At 32.8% G+C, this 18,225-nt stretch overlaps 3 protein-coding genes across 5 annotated transcripts in view; 1 reads left to right on the forward strand and 2 right to left on the reverse strand.

Annotated features, from left to right (window-relative positions):
- The window catches only part of Ptpmeg2 (Protein tyrosine phosphatase Meg2), a 190,195-nt gene extending 186,147 nt beyond the window's left edge, over positions 1-4,048 (reverse strand). Inside the window, exon 1 of one of the 2 annotated variants that reach the window (XM_088261112.1) lies at positions 3,993-4,048. In XM_088261112.1, the coding sequence (XP_088117238.1) occupies positions 3,993-4,025 (33 nt within the window). In that variant the 5' untranslated portion in view covers positions 4,026-4,048. The remainder of the gene's footprint in view (positions 1-3,992) is intronic. The other variant, XM_088261111.1, reaches the window with a different exon arrangement.
- Positions 4,049-4,182: 134 nt separating this feature from the next.
- Positions 4,183-7,435, forward strand: DCP2 (decapping mRNA 2). Its single transcript, XM_088261114.1, has 5 exons — positions 4,183-4,498; positions 4,603-4,765; positions 5,387-5,605; positions 6,238-6,371; positions 6,448-7,435. Exons 1-5 carry the CDS (start codon positions 4,416-4,418, stop codon positions 6,977-6,979), a joined length of 1,131 nt encoding a protein of 376 aa, XP_088117240.1. The 5' UTR covers positions 4,183-4,415; the 3' UTR covers positions 6,980-7,435.
- Positions 7,420-17,604, reverse strand: LOC148308830 (glycosylated lysosomal membrane protein A-like). 2 transcript variants are annotated; one of them, XR_015837634.1, is made up of 7 exons: positions 17,235-17,604; positions 16,761-17,009; positions 15,865-16,062; positions 14,204-14,434; positions 11,505-11,776; positions 10,279-11,059; positions 7,420-10,141 (listed from the first exon to the last, which is right to left on the reverse strand). XR_015837634.1 is itself a non-coding variant. In XM_088261113.1 (6 exons), the coding sequence occupies exons 1-6, from the start codon at positions 17,343-17,345 to the stop codon at positions 10,882-10,884; spliced, it is 1,239 nt and encodes a 412-aa protein (XP_088117239.1). In that variant the 5' UTR covers positions 17,346-17,604; the 3' UTR covers positions 10,154-10,881. The 2 variants fall into 2 exon arrangements, 1 of the variants encoding a protein (XP_088117239.1); XM_088261113.1 differs by lacking the exon at positions 7,420-10,141 and having other exon boundaries at positions 10,154-11,059.
- Between the last annotated feature and the right edge of the window lie 621 nt (positions 17,605-18,225).

An 18,225-nucleotide genomic window follows, 5' to 3' on the forward strand; every position in this document is an offset into this window, starting at 1 on the left:
GATAACGTTGACTCCAATAAATACAAGGTTTTGTCGTGCGTAACATAAAACCAATCACTATAAAAGCAGGTACATCATGGATAATACGTGAAAAATTGCACAGGTAAGTACTGATGTAGAATTGTAAATAATTAATACTACATCAATCCATAGTAATGTCATTCACAGTTGGATCACAATCGTATTGGAATCTTATATGATATATATAAAATATGTACATATCTTATTCTTCTTCAAACCCTTATCTGCACCCGATGGTGCATAGGGGACTGCATAATATAAACGCTGTGTTATCTTGACCGTTAATACAATGAAGGAAAGGTAATCAGCCCTTCGCTTCAGGTACAAGTCCAGGGTAATATTGATAATAAATATTTGAGTGAAAAATCACTTACATTTATTTGATCAGTCAATAAGACAGTAAATAATGTAACGACTCCCGAAAGATACGGAACTGTGCATAAGCAGCATGTCCATCAATTGTGATTTTCAATTGGAGGAATTAATTCCATCACTGTCAATTATCATTATAGTTAGGTACTGAGATTTATTCAGGCTCCACACTCTGCACACAAGAGCTGGATGGATATTTCAATTAAATTTATGAATAAGCTGCAACGGTTTAAAATTTGCAAAAGAAAAACAGCACACATTCGTAAACTGCGACTGAATTACATAGTTGCAATAGTTTCGAAAAGGCTGAAACGTATTTCTCGCTTTTTTTCAAATGGTTTCAATTGTTTCGAGACACAATAATAATAATAAACCCTTATCCGCACCCCAATGGTGCATAGGGCACTGCTTCATATAAACGCAGTGTTATCTTGATCGTTTACACATGAAGGAAAGATGATCAGACTTCCGCTTCAGGTACCAGTCCAGGGTAATATTGAATAAATATTACAGTGAAACAATCAGTAATATTTATTTGACCCCCCCTGGGAATCGGGAACCCGGGACCTCCAGAACGGTAGCCAAGCGTGCTGACCATTACACTACGGAGGCGGACAAAAAGAAGGAGACACAAACTGAGACAAATTGATTTTCAATATACACTTTACTGTATTCCAGACGTATGTTTAAAAACAATTAAAGTATATTTTTATGAAATTCACATCACGTTTTGTGATTAAATTACGTATTCAATCTCTCACGCGCCGAAGGAATTTGTGCATAATTAGCTTTAAATGATCAAATCCAAAAACCGAATTTAGCATAGACTTCTTTTAAGGAAATCGTTATTAAATTATGTTCAATTTTTTATAAATATTTTTTTCACGATTACCATGTAAGTATGCAAAAAAATGCGGAAAACACACCGCGGTCACCGTGGTTGATGATATTAAATAATGCACTTTTATTTGAACGAAATTAATAATGATAATATAAATTATGCAATTTTATCAAGGATTGCCGTATTGCCATATTTTGATTGTTTATATTTACGAGTACAATATATTTCGTTCACGTTTTCGCTTAACCTAAATACGAGACCATTAGAGACAAACTCCAATGATATGTAATTTATACGGTGACCACCTGTTGGTAAATAATTAAATAAATAATTATAAAATTGGATGGATGACGATTGCATTACAATTTTTTAACGGGAACTCCGTGTTCCAATTAATTAAAATGTCCCCTTACGACAGATGAGTTGTAAATCAAGTAAAGATTCAATTCGGCGAGTTAGACCCAACAATAAGCATTCATATCGTTCACACCTTTCAACAACGTCATGTCGCTCACTCCTTTCAAGAACGTCATAAATCAAAATACTTGATTTTTCAGGAGAACGATTTTAATGTTTAAAAATATAACACAATGTATTAAAAATAAATATCAAGCCACTTATTGAACTTTTTACCGTGCAACAGATCTTTTTAGGTAAGACCTGAAGGTTTTTTCTACATTTGAAAAATATTTAATTTATTTATAACAATAATTAAACAATACATTTACTTCAAAATGCAAAAACAACATTTTCTGCCCTGTAGCGGGTAAATATTAAGTTAAAAATATGCCTCTTTTGCTGGGATATAGTACATTTTTTGGGCATTCCGAAAACATGCACATCTGAAAATTGACGATTTTTGATTTATGACGTTCTTGAAAGGAGTGAGCGAATGTATCAAAAAACTTGATTTTCAGGAGATCGTTTTTAAAATTAAAAAATATAATAAATCCCTTACCGCACCCCAATGGTGCATAGGGCACTGCTTCATATAAACGCAGTGTTATCTCGATCGATTACACATGAAGGAAAGGTGATCAGCCCTCCACTTCAGGTACCAGTCCAGTGTAATATTGAATAAATACTAGAGTGTAAAAATCACTTGTATTTATTAAACCCCCCTGGGAATCGAACCCGGGACCTCCAGAACGGTAGGCGAGCATGCTGACCATTACACTACGGAGGCGGACAAAAATATAATAAAATGTATTAAAAATAAATATCAAGCCACTTATTGAACTTTTTAATGTGCAAAAGATCTTTTAAGGTAAAACCTGAATGTTTTTTTCTCCATTTGAAAAATATTTAGTATATATATATTTAAAAAATAATTAACAATACCTTTTCTTCAAAATGCAAAAACACCACTTTCTACCCTGTAACGGGTAAATATTAAGTTAAATATATGCCGCTTTTGCTGGGATATAGTACATTTTCTGGGCATTCCGAAAACATGCACAACTGAAAATTGGTTTTTTGATATATGATGTTGAAAGGAGTGAGCGATATATGTACTTATACACGTAAGTTTATCGTCATATATTTTGTATATTAAAAGCATTGTTAACTTTGTGGTAGTTTGAATGAAAATGAGTGTTTTATCGTCACAGTTTAAAATGGAGGATGCAATTGTAGTTTTGATTAATTTAAAAGATCGTTGTTTTCGCTTCAAATATACAACCTTCACAACACGTAGATTGATTTTTAAAATACATAATAATATGACCAGGCATAAAAATACAATAACGTGTTATTTTCTGGTGTAAAAAAATAGGCTACGATTCCGGTTTTGATATTGATAGTCACTAACCACGAAATATAAAAAAAAAACTTATTATAATATTCCAATAAGAATAATTCTCTTGTATTTGAAACTACCTACGATAATTTTATTTGTACAAATATGTGATACATAAAATTGATGTTTATAAAATCGATAGTCAGTTTAAAGATCGCATTTAAATAAAAATTATAGATAATTTAAAATAAGTCAGGTTTGTTTATCCACTGCGTGCAGCCACATCCGCTATAAATACTGACCGAGAATTGAAAATAATAATATTCACTTGTGAATCGGAAGTTCAAATTGAATGATTGCCAGATAGGAAGACTGTCTGAATCATTTGCGTATAGTCGAATTGAAAACAATTACTAAAATCACGATTGATTCGCGATTTGCTGAGGTAGGTATAGTAAACATCAAAAGTTCGACACCCTTTCGGCTGTTGCAATCGCAAAACTTTTCGGGTCAATTCCTACAAGTTGAATTGTTTAAAATATTTACTAGACATATTCGGTAATGACAACACTGATATTTAAATTTAAATAAAAACATTAAAAAAATTAAATTAAGCATAAAACTTGAAAAATATACCGATACCTGTAGCGACCAACATTCTGCGAGAATCACAAAGAACCTGCAGTGTTGGTAAACATTGCAAACTTAGAATATAATTAGACCGGCTTTGGGAGAATATTATTTCCGGGACACTTGGTCAACTATTTGAACTAAAAAAAAGTTTACAAAGTTTAGAGTTATAGAGAATTAAACGCCTATTTACGTCGATAACGGTGTGTCATCATTAAGCAGACGATAGGCGGAACAACTTCGTGTTTTTTATAAATGAAATGTAAAGGAAGAAACGACAAAGTTCCGCGCAAGTAGAACAAACAACGCACTAGCTAATTATAAACTCGTCTTCAGGCGTCATAATAATATATTGACGAAATAAACATAAACAAAGAATTTTTCACTCACCGCCTCCTGATCAGGCGTAAGAGCCGCCGCCATTTTAATTTGGCTACTGACTTGAATTGCCACATTCACTCCGAATTATTCCTCAAAAAAAATTATCTAAAAATATTAGTTTTCCCTAAATGTTGTGCGTAAGAACTGTCAATAAATAATAGATTTTGACGCGTCGCATAATAATTAGCCTTAAAAATTTGACAGATCAATTTCCATATATTCTTACAACCTCAAAACAAAAACTCTTGTTTTGTTGTTTATAAAACGAAATGTGATATACCTTTATAAATAACAGTTACAATAAGAATAGACTGGAAGTATTTTGATTTTGAAAACGTCAGACTTCTGTCATGCTTAGTTGTGTATGATACTCTACCTACATTTACATGATAACAATATTTTATTTGGACGCAAAACCTGCCTTCATTGGAGATGGACAATAAACAAGAAACGATGGGGCCCATTAAAGTGTCACAGCATTCGATACCAATGGAAATTTTAGATGATCTCAGCAGGTAAAGTTAACAAATCTTAATTCATTATTGTCTTCCATTTCCATTGAATAAATATTCACATTAAAGATCTTAAAAACTCATCTTTCGCAAACTGTTGTTTTTAGTCGATTCATTATCAATGTTCCTGAAGAAGAACGAACGAATTTGGTCCGAATATGCTTTCAAATAGAATTGGCACACTGGTTTTATTTGGATTTTTACTGCACTGATGAGACTGCGCATGTGTATCCGTGTGGAATGAAAGAATTTTCTGCACATATATTCCAGGTTTGTTTATCCTTACTAAACTTATAACTATATTACCTCAATTTTAAGATGTCGTTGATTACAAAACATACCGTTATTTTAATTAATACTTAGTACAAAAGAAGTCAGTAACTCAAAAAATGCTTGATTCTTAATGTTTCTTTCATCTCCTATATAATTCAATAAATGGATTCAGTGGTCGCTAATCAATAAACTTTATAATACATATTATTTTTTGACATCACATCAAAGATGAAGAAGAATATGGAAGTCTGGGCATTTTCCGAACTGACGACTGTCATAGGCTGGTTTAAGTGATCACTTTACACATGTGTAACATTCACCAATTTTACCCAACCACACTACTCAAATTCTTGGAAGTTCTATATATATGAACCAATTTTGAATCACTAGAAACTTCACTAGAGACATCTATTGGTGAGATGAAAAGAAGCTTTTTATTGAGCAGAAACTCTCTTTTTAAATTTTAATAACATGAAAATAACTCCTGTAATTGGAGATAATCCAGATTTTGTGAACGAGTATTTGGTCACACTCAAAATGTTGTTTATAATACATAGCTGAATTGATTATTGGAATTTTGTTTAAACAATAACATTCAGTGACTTTTGTTTTTTTCAGCATATCCCATTCCTTCAAAAGCATCGTCCAAACTTGGAGAATATCCTGGACCACTGGAGGGAGTACAAACAGTCGGTGCCGACGTTCGGAGCCATCCTCCTCAATGAGGAGCTCACCCATGTACTCCTGGTGCAATCCTTCTGGACCAAGGCTTCGTGGGGGTTTCCCAAAGGGAAGGTCAATGAGGATGAAGAACCGTGGCACTGCGCTTGCCGAGAGGTATGTCACTATCCGGGAAAACATTAAAAATTCTAATTTTGAGTACTAAAAGAGTGGAATAAATTGTAATTGGTAAAATGACAATAATTTTATTTGATTTGTAAACTGATTTCTTTAAAAACACTACCCTAAGGACGTCTCTCTTTGATATTATATGACACATTGTTTATTCTTAAACTAACAATAATAAAAGTCAAGTTGAAATTTTATTTTACTGTTTTTTATGAAATAAAAAATTACACCAATTCTAAATTTTTATAAATCATATTAGAAAACATAGGGTCAAGCAAGATTTAGTGTCTTAGATTCTTTTAAAATACATAATCAAAATTAACAAATGTGTCTTAGATTATTTTTTAAATATCTCATGGCAATTAACGGTCGAAATGTGTAAATTGTTTAGTGAGTTATCAGAGACCTGCATGAATGCGTGTGGGATTTTTTCCTAATTATTTCGCCGTTCACACAAAGCGATCGTATAAACCGGTCAATGACAGGCCATTAGCCCTATAAATACACAGACTTTCATAATTTAATGCATTTACTACATAACATTGCATCGAGTGGTGTCCCTTTAAATTAAAAGTTTAGTGTATATAAAATGGTGGAAATTTATAAGATTTATTTTTCAGGTGCTGGAAGAAACTGGATTTGACATTACCAGTCATATAAACAAAAATGATTTTATAGAATCTGCCATACATGACCAGATAGTGCGACTTTATATTATTGGCTACGTTCCGCAGAGCACCAAATTCCAACCGAGGTGATTCTTATTATATTTTAATAAATGCATCAAGAAATGAATTCAGTATAATTGTTGTATAATTTACACTTTACAGGACAAGGAATGAAATCAAAGCGTGCGAATGGTTTCCGATTGCTGATCTGCCTTCAAATCGGAAGGACATGACTCCGAAATTGAAGATGGGAGTCAGTCCTAACGCTTTCTTTATGGTCCTTCCGTTCGTGAAGAGGTTGAAGCGTTGGGTTGCCGAGAAAACCCAAAAGAATAGCAGCAATTCCAAGAGATTACGACACAAATCTATGGGTGACATTGAAGTTTCATCAGGGAAAAACAGAAACAAAAGTATAACGCAGGGATTGCAGAAGGAAATATCCGAATACCAAGAGAGTAATGTATTCAAGCCTAAAAATAATTCCAATCAGAAGAATGTAACAAACACTGGAAAGAAAGATAAAAAAGGCAATTTCAAACGGCAGTTGTTCACCAACAGCAATTTTGGGCATCAAGCTATCGACAAGCAAAATACACCCGCCATAGATAGTTCTTGTTCACCTACTAATTACTACGCAAAATCCTGGATGCATTTCAAATTTGACAGAAAGGCCATCTGGGAAAGTATGGCGTAAAATAAACCCTGACAGATTTTAAAATGAGAATAATTTTCTCATCGATGACGAGATATTTTTTTACGAATCTTTTGATAGTAGATCTTTTAGTTTGTTTCCATTACGATACTTTTGAATTTCAAATGCTACTCAGTGACGACATTTAATTTGGATTATATGGAATCAGTTTTTTTTCCATATTTACATTGTTTTGCGTATTACCGATCCGCTTTTGTCCCAGCTACATATGAAGGGCTTTTATTCATTCGCAGAATGAATGTGCTATTTTTTTTCTTCTTCATATTCTTTCTTAACATTATGTATTTTTTACCGTTACCTGACTGACTACCTTCGAAACGGTTTTGCACGAAATAGGTATGACAATTTTTACCAACAAATGTTTATTTCTTTTTTTATTTTTCGGGTAACAGATGACTCAATCAAATTACATAATAAAACAGTTTTTTTCCATTACAACAATGTCTTTTATTTAATTATTTATTATAATATTACAGTAAAATATATTGCATTATTTCTACTTATAACATAATTCATACAAATTTTAACAGAATCGATGTGTATCAGATTATAAATTACATACGTGATATACATTGTTTTCTTGTCAGATTTTTGTGTGTACGGATGTAATGTATTTTTTCTAGTTCAAAATTTACATTGATAAAAATATATTGCATTTGCGGAATATTATATCTAGAAGCAAAAATTCTCATCTTTCATATTAACGGTAAAATAATTATTTACATTTAAAAAATATATTGTACTCTTTTTCCTATTTAAGGAACTGTTTCTTTCATATAGAGATCAAAAATATAATATACTTCGATTACAAATATAGACTATAAACTAATTCTTGTGTGGATATTTTCTTCCTAGCCTCAAAATAACAGTAAATTACAGTGGACGGATTAGCTTCTCTTTACTACAGCGTTATGTTTCAACAGGCTTATGAATTGAATAAAATGTGTGAAAACAAATGAAAACGCAGGGAAAAAAATAAGTAGACAGCGTTTGGTTATTTGTTTAAATGATTCTTAAATAACTTTGGAAATTTGAAATGAATCTAAATATTATCAAAAACATAAGTAAATAAGATGGCGGCCAGGCAATGTCTATTTGTAGACCAAATTTAACAAAATAGTACCAGCAGATTCTACTTTCTGCTGCATATTTTTGCACACGCACACGCAGTCATATTTTATTCCATTGTCTACCAAAAACAAAAATCTTAGCACATCTTACGCAGGAAATTTTACAGTCCTCAGTTTTCCATTTGCAGGAGAAGAATCACAATTACCAAAAATTTTACCGCTGTAGTGGGAGACTGTTTTTTGCTTATTATATTGCAATATTTGAGGTATATAGTGACATCTGTTGAATTTTCGTTAAAGCTTATGAGTATAACTCGGGACTGTGTCACTCTTACTCTTTAGTAAAATATTGATTTTATTACATATTATTAGTGTATAATACTTTATATTTAAAAATTATTACGTGCATGCGTGAAAGTAATTCATAAAAACACAATAATATTGTAGGTGAGCGTTTACATTTCTTCTTTATTTTATCGGAAATTCAATATATTTCAATATTCAATATGCTGTCGCAATAAATATGTTACGCGAGCGGAATACAGACACGTCCCTCATTAACTTACGCTCAACCACCCTTTAAAGTGAGCTACATTGACATACAAAATGTGTAGACCTAAGCAATATTTTAAAAATATTGTGGCAGTCACTCATTGCCACATAAGTATCATAATAACAAAATCTATTTTTTCGCCAGCTTTACAAATCTGCACTTAAAGATGTCAATCTTATTTTGTTCTACAGTTTCGTAATACCCTCGTTAAGCAAAATTAATAAATTCAGTAGAATTATTTACGATCATGTTTTGATTTTTATTGATAATAATAGATTACGGAATGTACAAAGCAAAAAGCAAACATTTTTTTAAAGTTGTAAAATTTGTTTAATACTGTTACGTATTTTCTAATTTGGATAAATATTTGATACACTAATTTTAGATTTTACAAAGTAAATAGCTAATGATTTTCACATACAAAATGTTAGCTTGTACTACAAAGTAAGAAATTTAGGCATATTGACATCTCGACATAGATGAAGAAAAATTAAAATGTGGAAGTCTGGGTATTTACAGGGTTTATGACCTGTCATAGCCTGGTTTATTCTGTTATCTACATGTCAAATGTAATCTTCTTATATTATACATACAATGATTTCTTACTACTCACTGCACAAAATAAATTATAATTTTGGATAATTTATAGATCGCCATTTTTGTAAAATATTATCCCAAGTTTTCGTACTTGACATCAGGTGTAATATAGTAGTTCAACCCTAAAAGCATAATCATTTACCTTTATGACAAATATCTAAACCCTCTAAAAGCCGTTAGTACATTGTCTGTGCCAATTTCTCTCAACGACTATTGACATTAAAATGATTCCTAGCTCATAAAGGCTATTTTTCATAAGTCATAAAAAATATTCCTCTGTATATTAACCAGACGTTTTGCATCTCACTCGGGCCTCGTATCGCAATAGAAACTACATCACTTGTGTTGGAGTGTGAGAGAGACGCACAGTAAAAAATGCTTGGTTTGGAGCTACCACATACAATATTAACTGTTGTATTCTTCAAAGGTTAGACAGATAATTTTTTATCTTAATGGCTTGTTACTTTCTTGCGTTTCTGTTATTGTAATGAAAAAATCAATGGTTCTAAAAAATATGCGTAAAATAAAATAATATAAAATAAAAAATGGTGGCGAGAATATGACAATTAATTTCAAATGTGGCCATTGGGTTGAAAATGCAAATATTTTTTTTTTTTTTACAATATATGTGGTATCTTTTTTGTGTTTTCATAAATGTTGGAATGTTATTCATAAATTAGCAAAATCCATAAGGGTAAAAATAATTCACAAAAGTGGAAAAATATGATTATGGTTCTAGGTAAAGTGCCTTTCATCAAGGGACTTGTACAGATTAGCAGTAGCTTGTATCTCGAAAACCTTTACAGGCATATAGGCCTTTACAGACCCTGAGTATCGTAGCTATTTCGGCTGTTTTCTTTTTACTTCCCTAATTAATAGCACCTACTATTCCTGCTTCATTTTAAGTATTGTAGGATGTTACCGCTATATGGAAAACCATATAGCGGTAACATCCTACACCCTGAGCTCCTACACATAAGTCATCTGTATAATTTATTCCATTAATTTATAATTCCACTCATAGATCAAAGAATTTGGAGCGCAGAGCTTGCTATGTTTGCTAATACATAATACCATTCTTTATCTAAAAATAAAACATCAATATGAATATAATTTAGTATAAGCACAAAAACATCTCTATGTGCAAGTACTTGAGGCTTTAAAACAGAAGGCATTAAATCGCTGGTTAGGTAACACAAACGCTTCTCTGCAAACTGTCAGTAAAAAATAATAATTATGATGGGTGACATATAAATAAGAATCCATTTCTCCCCTATAGTACAAAGGCCAAAGCTATTAACTTGTAAAAATTCTCAATAGATGTCATTTCTATCTGACATATGAAAGCAGTTGATGAAATACGCCATACTTATATACTTCTAAAAGTCAGCTACTATGGTTGTTAAATAATGGCCAGAATGGTGAATGTTACATATGCATATGCAGAGATAACTTAAGCCAGGCTATGACAGATCTAAATTCCCTATAAATTTTATATGAAAGAATACTTTGTCTCTTTTGCGACATCTATATAACATTTCTTAGTCTTGTTTTATATTCAATTTAATTTTGTGGATATATTTTTGTGTTACTAGCCTAACGATGTGCAATCACAGCGCGTGCGGAATCACAATTGAGATAAAATTACGCTATTTTCGCCGTGTTCAATCCTCTATGAGTATTTCGGGGACATTGTCCAATTTTCTTCTTCGCTTTACGCAGACGTAAACGGCTCCTACGAGCATCAGGAACACGGGGATCCCGAGGCCGATTGCGATAATCAGAATAACGAAGAGAGAGAAGCCTTCCATCGGTGGCGACCCGTACCCCATTGTGAAAGACCTACATGAAAAAGAAGTCAAGTATTAATTAGGTATGCAAAGTAAATAGTGAAAACATACAATAAAAATGTTGTACGCAATATTTCAAGTGTGTTCAAGTATTTATTCAACCTATTGAGGAATTATTTTTACTGTACTTTTAAAAAAGATACAGAGATTTGCTATTTTGGTCATTTTTTAGAATAAAGTTTTTAATAGATTTTTTGTCATCGTTTCCATGTGGTAGTTAGTGCTCAGTAGGGGTAAATATCATGTCTCGGCAATTTATAAGTCTGCCCCGAAAACAATATTTTTTGCTGGCATTTTCCTCACAAGTACATACAAAAAAGTGTACTACATATCTTGTGCAGTTTCCAAAATATGCGTAGTGTGACTTCCATATTCCTACCTCAAAAGACTTCTTATCTGTGTTGAGTTATATATAGGGGGAAGTCAGAAATACTCACCAAATGTTATAACGGGACCTCTCGTAATATCCATCTCCTTTGCCTCCCAAGGATATGAACACTTTCTCTTTGAGCAGGATGCATCCAGCAAACTTGCCGTATATTATGTCGGCAGTGGTGTTTGGTTGGATTTCATCCTCAAACAGGTTTCCCATGTGGACTTCTGTGGAAGTGGAAACATCGCGTACAGCTTGCGTGTAGGAAACCGGGCGGAACTGGACAAATCCACCATCTCCCCTTGTGATAGTCTCCGGAGTGGACAGCTCGATGATCTGGAAATATTTATGTTGAAAATGAGATTAAAAATCACACTTTTTCGAGAATCTAAATCTTTATACACAAATTATTTTTTGATATCTTATCAAAGATGAAGAAGAATATGGAAGTCTGGGTATTTTACGGGGTTGACGACCGTCATAGGCTGGTTTAAGTGATCACTTTACACACATGTAACATTCACCAATTCTACCCATTATTGACAACCACAATACTCAAATTCTTGGAAGTTCTGAACCAATTTCGAAATGTGTTCTTGAATCACTAGAATTTCACTAGAGACATCTATTGGTGAGATGAAAAGAAGCTTTATTATTGAGCAGAACCTCTTTTATTAGTGTATGAGATCCGAATCCTGGATTATAATCACATTCACAAATGTTGGACAGTACCCCACCTAGGAGCTATTTATATGAAGATTTTTATTGATATCTCAGCACAGATAAAGATGTTTATTGAGATGGGAATACGGAAGTCAATTTTTATTCACATGTTTCGAAATTTTAGTAATATGTTTAAGGTTAGAAGAATGGTGAATGTAACACATTGTGTAAAATTATGCAAAACCAGTCATGTAAAGCCCTGCATATACCTACATTTTCATATGCATTTCGCTCACTCCTTTCAACAACGTCATATATCAAAAATCGTAAATTTTCAGTTGAGCATGTTTTCGAAATGCCCAGAAAATGTACAGCAAAAGCGGCACATTTTAAACTAAACATTTACCCGCTACAGGGCAGATAGTGTTGTATTTGCATTTTGAAAAAAAGGTATTGTTTAATATTTTTTTTAAATAAACTAAAAATTTGTCAAATGAAAAAACATTAAGGTTTTACCTAAAAAGATCTGTTGGACAGTAAAAAGTTCAATAAGTTGCTTGATATTTATTTTTAATAAATTACATTATATTTTTAAACGATGTCCTGAAAAATCAAGTTTTTTGATATATGACGTTGTTGAAAGGAGTGAGCGATATCTCAATAACCTTCTTTATCTATATTGAGACATCAATAAAATCTTGACATTTTTTATTTATCTAGATCCTTTTCATTTCTAAAGGCCACAATCATTTATCTGATTCTACTAGGAAACATTTTTTCAATTGGTGCAAAGTCAAAAGGCCTTCAGAGTATCAGAGTAGCCAAGAGGCAGCATGCATCCTTAAGGCTGCAGGTTCCTCACCGCTGATCTAGATCATTGATTCCCAATGTGAGCAATATTGCTACCCAGTGAGTTATTGAAGTCGTTTGAGGAGTGATCAGGAGTCTTGGAGGTTGATTTAAAAACTTTGGCGATGAAAGAAAGGTAGGATGGAAATTTTGAAATAAAAGGAAGATGGATTGAAGATGAAAACAATGTGAAAAACTTTATCAACCTCATTGAGAGGTGAGCAACTGGAAAACACATTCTCAATGAGGGGCAATGACCTTAAAAAAGTTGGGAACCTCTGATCTAGATTCAGAAGCTCGTCTGAATAATTATAAATAAAATTATACAAAGTACTCTGTCGAGTAATGAATTATCATAATTATAGTGACCTATGAACCATGAAAAGATAGTGCGGTATGTGTGTCAATGATAAACTGAATGCACATGGTGCCTGTCACGAGTTTGTTGTTTGTAAACATTTGATGATTTCATTTAAATACAACATTTTTTTTCACACAAATGGAATCTTTGAATTCTTTGTTTTGTATGTACCAAAAATATGACTAATTGCAAAGTTAGTCGCATTATTGAAAGAATGACCTCATTTAAATAAGTTGCTCAATAATTTTCGCCTATCCGTGCAGAGTAATGATTACAATGTTTTTACATAGTTTTTAAAGATCCTGAGAGGTCGATATGCTCACCATTCCACTTTTCAACACAGATTTTCTACAATTGAAAATATCAACTTGGGTAAAACGTGAGTTGTACTCACTAGCCATTCAAAACATAGGTGAACTCTGCGCATAATTAGTTCCTAGGACAGGTACTCTGAATAAAGATTGTGACGTGTGACAGGTACGGTAGCCGGGTACATTATACGTTATTTCGGAAGTCAAAACCGGACTATCGAAACGTCCACTGATTATATCCTGGAGGATTCCCAAATCCAATAACAAACGACGATCTTCGAGACTGAGTAATTGATGTTTTTTACATGAAGATGATGATTATGTTATGGATATACATATGTATTTTTAGAAAAAAAGAATAACTCGCAAAGCTTACTTTTAGGGGCTTGTCTGCAGGTAGGATAATAAGGATAGGAAAGGTAGATGTGAAAAATTTATCACAAACACTCAGACCAAGTGAAAATAAATCTTTCGTGAATTCATCTTGCAATTGGCGGAAATCGAGCCCACAAAGCCAGTTTTGCAGTCCAGCGTCTTCCCAACTACACTACGGCACCTGTCAAAAGTGTATATATTTACCTCAAATATCCCTGGAGTATGTTCATCATCCAACCCTTTTCTAATGTTGACGTACATTGATCCACCAATCTTTTCAGTACTTATAAACAGCAACTCCAACGCAAATCGGGACTTGTTAAATTCTTTAGATATCGTCATGTTTTGTAGTATAATATCGACAAGTGTGGAGTTGGCAGAATGGATCAAATGGGGCAACTCGAACGCATACGATGTGTAGGGATACAAATCCATCTAAAGAGATAAAACGATTGCTGTTAATTAATGACATTGTAATGTGAGCTAATCGGACACTATCACGTGTTTGTTTGAGTAATCAGCATCCGTGTATAAAAGTAGCATTTGAAAGCAAAAATAATATTGAAAAAGCCCATAAATTTCAGAGTAAATGAGAGCAGAAAGGCTAGAATTGAATTAAAACTTTACATAGTCACAAGGGAGAAATATGCATCTCATATATCTTAAGTAAATAAATTCGTATTGTCACGTACTGTAGAGAGAAAAAAGGTATTTTTTCAGAAAAGAAATTTTTTGTATTGTAACATAATTAAGAAGAAAAAATATGTAAAAGATTTTTTAAATAATTATTAATATAATCAAAACACGATTTATGATTCAACTGACTTCATTTAGGTGACACTTGTTCCATTTTGCATTATCAAAGAGTATAAGAAAAAAACAGATACACATATGTAAGTATAAAATTTGTTTCTTCTCAAGCCTGAACTCACAAAAGAAAACAGCAATCACAAAAATGAATAAATCCCGTAGAATCATAAATGGCAATTAGATTCATATTAAAAGTGATCGATTATGGAATTTTACAAGTAAATGCCAGTTCAATATAAAAATAAAATATATTTATTTTATTTATATATTTTTATAAATTTTGGGCTATTGTTTTTTCTGTACTTGGGAAAATGGCTTATTTTCATTTTTATCTGTGAAATTTCATGAAGAGATACTCCCAATAATTTGTAACAAATGTGTCACTAATTTGGAACTAAAAAATAGTTTTTTTAAACCATTTATTTAAAATGCAAAGAATATCCTTAAATTATGGTTCAAAATCTGCAATATTCCATAATCAAATAAATTGTGCCCAGTCATATATATAATCAAAGGGACAATCCAATTTTGATATATAAACATTTAAAATTACTGCCGGTACATGGAATATTGGGGATGAGTATCATCGTTGAACAAAAAACTAGACAAAAATATCGAAATCCTTACACAACCATGATACACGATTTACACACAACGAAGGTTTGATAGTCCCAAAAATTAACAATAAATATGGGAGTCGAACACTGCAATATATCGTTCCGAACATTTTCAATTTGTTGCCGACGGATGTTAGAGGTCAAAATAAAATATGGAACAAAGGCAAAATAAAGGAATGGGTAAATGATCAAGAGTTAATTTTATGAAAATTGTAAAATGTTTATATTCTTAATTTTTTTCTCTTTTTTGTGTCTATATTAGGTTAAAATTGTTAAAAACAATAAAAATGTATTAAAAAAGAACTCCACCGACAAGACACACAAGGTGGCTTGGTGGGTCTCTGCAAAAAAAAAAAAGTTATTAATATGTATAAATTGTGATTTAAATAAATGTATACAAACAAAAAAATAAAAAAAATGTCAAAAAGATAGATATACCTTAAGAGTGATATTTCCCGCACGTTTGTCGGTCCCCTGACCAAAATACTTGGCCCTGACTTCCACCATAACTTGTCCTTCTTCTTCTACCAGATCCAGGCGTTCCCACTGCATTCCTTTTGTGTTGAATGCTTTAGTTAATGTCTCGTTGGCCGGGTTGATTACGCCCGTATTGTTCACATCACTAAACTCCCAAATCTGATGTACAAAATAAAACATTGTAAAAATTCATGAAAATAAATGATTACAGACAAAAAAAGACACGGTTATAAACATAATTAAAAAAAATTGTAATTGTGTCGGGTTATGGTTCCGTGGTTAGTGTCGCGGACTCTTTCGGACGCGGAGTTTCTCAGTTCGAACCCACTCTATCACAATTTGATACCTATTTCTAATACATAATGAGCCGCTTAGGCTCACAGAAATAGTATGAAATTGAAATATTTGTGTAAATAATAAATACACAAATATTTCTCTTTAAAAAAAAATATAGATATACATATATTGGCCAGAAATCTTTCCTTTTTTTATCAAAAAAGAGAAATATTTGTGTTTTTTTTATTAACACAAATATTTCTATTATAAAATAATAAAAAAATATTGTATTGAAATTGTAATCTAGTATAATTAAATCCTCTGCCTCCGTAGTGAAATGGTCTGCACGCTTGGCTACCCTTCTGGAGGTCCCGGGTTTGATCTCAAAGGGGGGGGTCAAATAAATATAAGTGATTTTTTCAATCTAATATTTATTCAATATTACCCTGGACTGGTACCTGAACCGGGGGGCTGATCACCTTTCCTTCAAGATAACACTGCGTTTATATGATGCAGCGCTCTATGCACCATTGGGGTGCGGATAACGGCTAGAAGTAGATGATTAAATATTTTCTACTAACCTTGTCAATAACCACTCCAAAGCTATATTTTGGTTGATCAGCGAATGCAATGGATTGTGGCAACCCATCTTGCCATTTTATATCCAAAGTGTTATTATTTTCAGTCAACGCAAACACAATTGTAGGCTTTCCGTATGTGAAGTCCCAGATGCCGTGTATGGTGTCATTTTCCCCGATTGCTCTCACATACAAAAGAGTAATATTTTTGCTGTTGCAATCGATACACTGAGGGTTCATATCTGAATGGAGCTGCAATAAAAATAATAGATAGATATCTGGGCATTTACAGGGTTTACGACCTGTCATTGGCTGGTTTACGTAATCACAATGTACACTACGTAATATTCGCCATTCTGCTCTTGATCGAGTACTGTCTTGTACAAGACAGTACTCGTTTTATTTTTGTTTAATTTAAATTGAAAAAAATAGTGATGTTCCTCTGTATTGTAAATAAATAAATAAACATATAACTACCTCTCTGTCGTAAGCAAGAGCATTTGAAAATGTCAAAACGACACAAAGGATCGTAAATGCCCTCATTCTCGCACATTTAATGGATAACTGAACAAAGTCTTTAATGATCATGACTATTTGTCACCACTTTATGCGATGAATCAGATTATCACGAGATTAATGAACTTGTATTGTCGTTCTACCGAAAAAAATATTATTTTTTAAAAGCCACTAAACTTTGTATGTAATAACACAAGTGTAATAACACTCCTGTATTAAATATAACGCCGCAAAAATGCTATTTAAAATGTAAACAGAATACCCTGTTATCTCAAGTCATTTAAAATTATTATCAGCATGAACACTCGCTATCAACTCACAAAACCATGTCAATTATTTCCATAGATATTTTATATAATTTTACCAGACCATAGATTTTTTATGGCATGTCCTACACAATTTGTGTGGTCAGTTGTTGAAGATGTTGTGCGATGGGGAAGAGAAAGAAGACGTTTCTGGAGAAATCATGTGGGAAGAGCGAGTTCGGATCGAGTGGTGAGGATAGCAGGGGACAGCAGCATAAGCGGGATCAGACCCCCAGGAAGACCACCTCAACGATGGAGAGATAGCTGTCGTTGATAGTCTTCCACCTCCCAGGAGCGGACCGGATGACAGGACATAGTCCTAAAAAAAGAAGAAGGAGAAGAAGAAGAAGAGTTGGTTGATAAATTGATACTGAAAATAGTAAATAACACTGAACAAATTATTCCATCCCAGAGGAACACCGTATTACGAAACATCTGTCATCCGTGGTAAATTTAAGAATCCTCCGGTTCTAAAGACATATGACTCGTCTAGAAGAAGAATTCATGAAACGCCTTCTTGTCTTAAAAAGAGTACCAGGCGTCAGGTCGCATGGCAGCTTCCCTACGCGCTAGTCTGACCAAATACTGAATTGGACAAGTTCTCTCCTGAATAAATGAGCAAGACAAATCCTGTATCTAGGTTTATC

Source organism: Brachycentrus maculatus, unplaced genomic scaffold (genome assembly GCF_059751285.1).
Source record: "Brachycentrus maculatus isolate JH-2025_06_01 unplaced genomic scaffold, ASM5975128v1 h1tg000147l, whole genome shotgun sequence".
Classification (NCBI taxonomy): domain Eukaryota; kingdom Metazoa; phylum Arthropoda; class Insecta; order Trichoptera; family Brachycentridae; genus Brachycentrus; species Brachycentrus maculatus.

What these genes read in the sequence shown, in the direction of transcription:
- DCP2 (XM_088261114.1), top strand. Translation starts at nt 4,416, where the DNA reads ATGGACAATAAACAAGAAACGATGGGGCCCATTAAAGTGTCACAGCAT. An exon ending in ATTTTAGATGATCTCAGCAG is followed by an intron (nt 4,499 to 4,602) that starts GTAAAGTTAACA and finishes TGTTGTTTTTAG; the next exon opens with TCGATTCATTATCAATGTTC. An exon ending in AGCACCAAATTCCAACCGAG is followed by an intron (nt 6,372 to 6,447) that starts GTGATTCTTATT and finishes TACACTTTACAG; the next exon opens with GACAAGGAATGAAATCAAAG.
- LOC148308830 (XM_088261113.1), bottom strand. Translation starts at nt 17,345, where the DNA reads ATGATCATTAAAGACTTTGTTCAGTTATCCATTAAATGTGCGAGAATG. An exon ending in TTGGAGTGGTTATTGACAAG is followed by an intron (nt 16,063 to 16,760) that starts GTTAGTAGAAAA and finishes TTTGTACATCAG; the next exon opens with ATTTGGGAGTTTAGTGATGT. An exon ending in ATACTCCAGGGATATTTGAG is followed by an intron (nt 11,777 to 14,203) that starts GTAAATATATAC and finishes AAATATTTCCAG; the next exon opens with ATCATCGAGCTGTCCACTCC.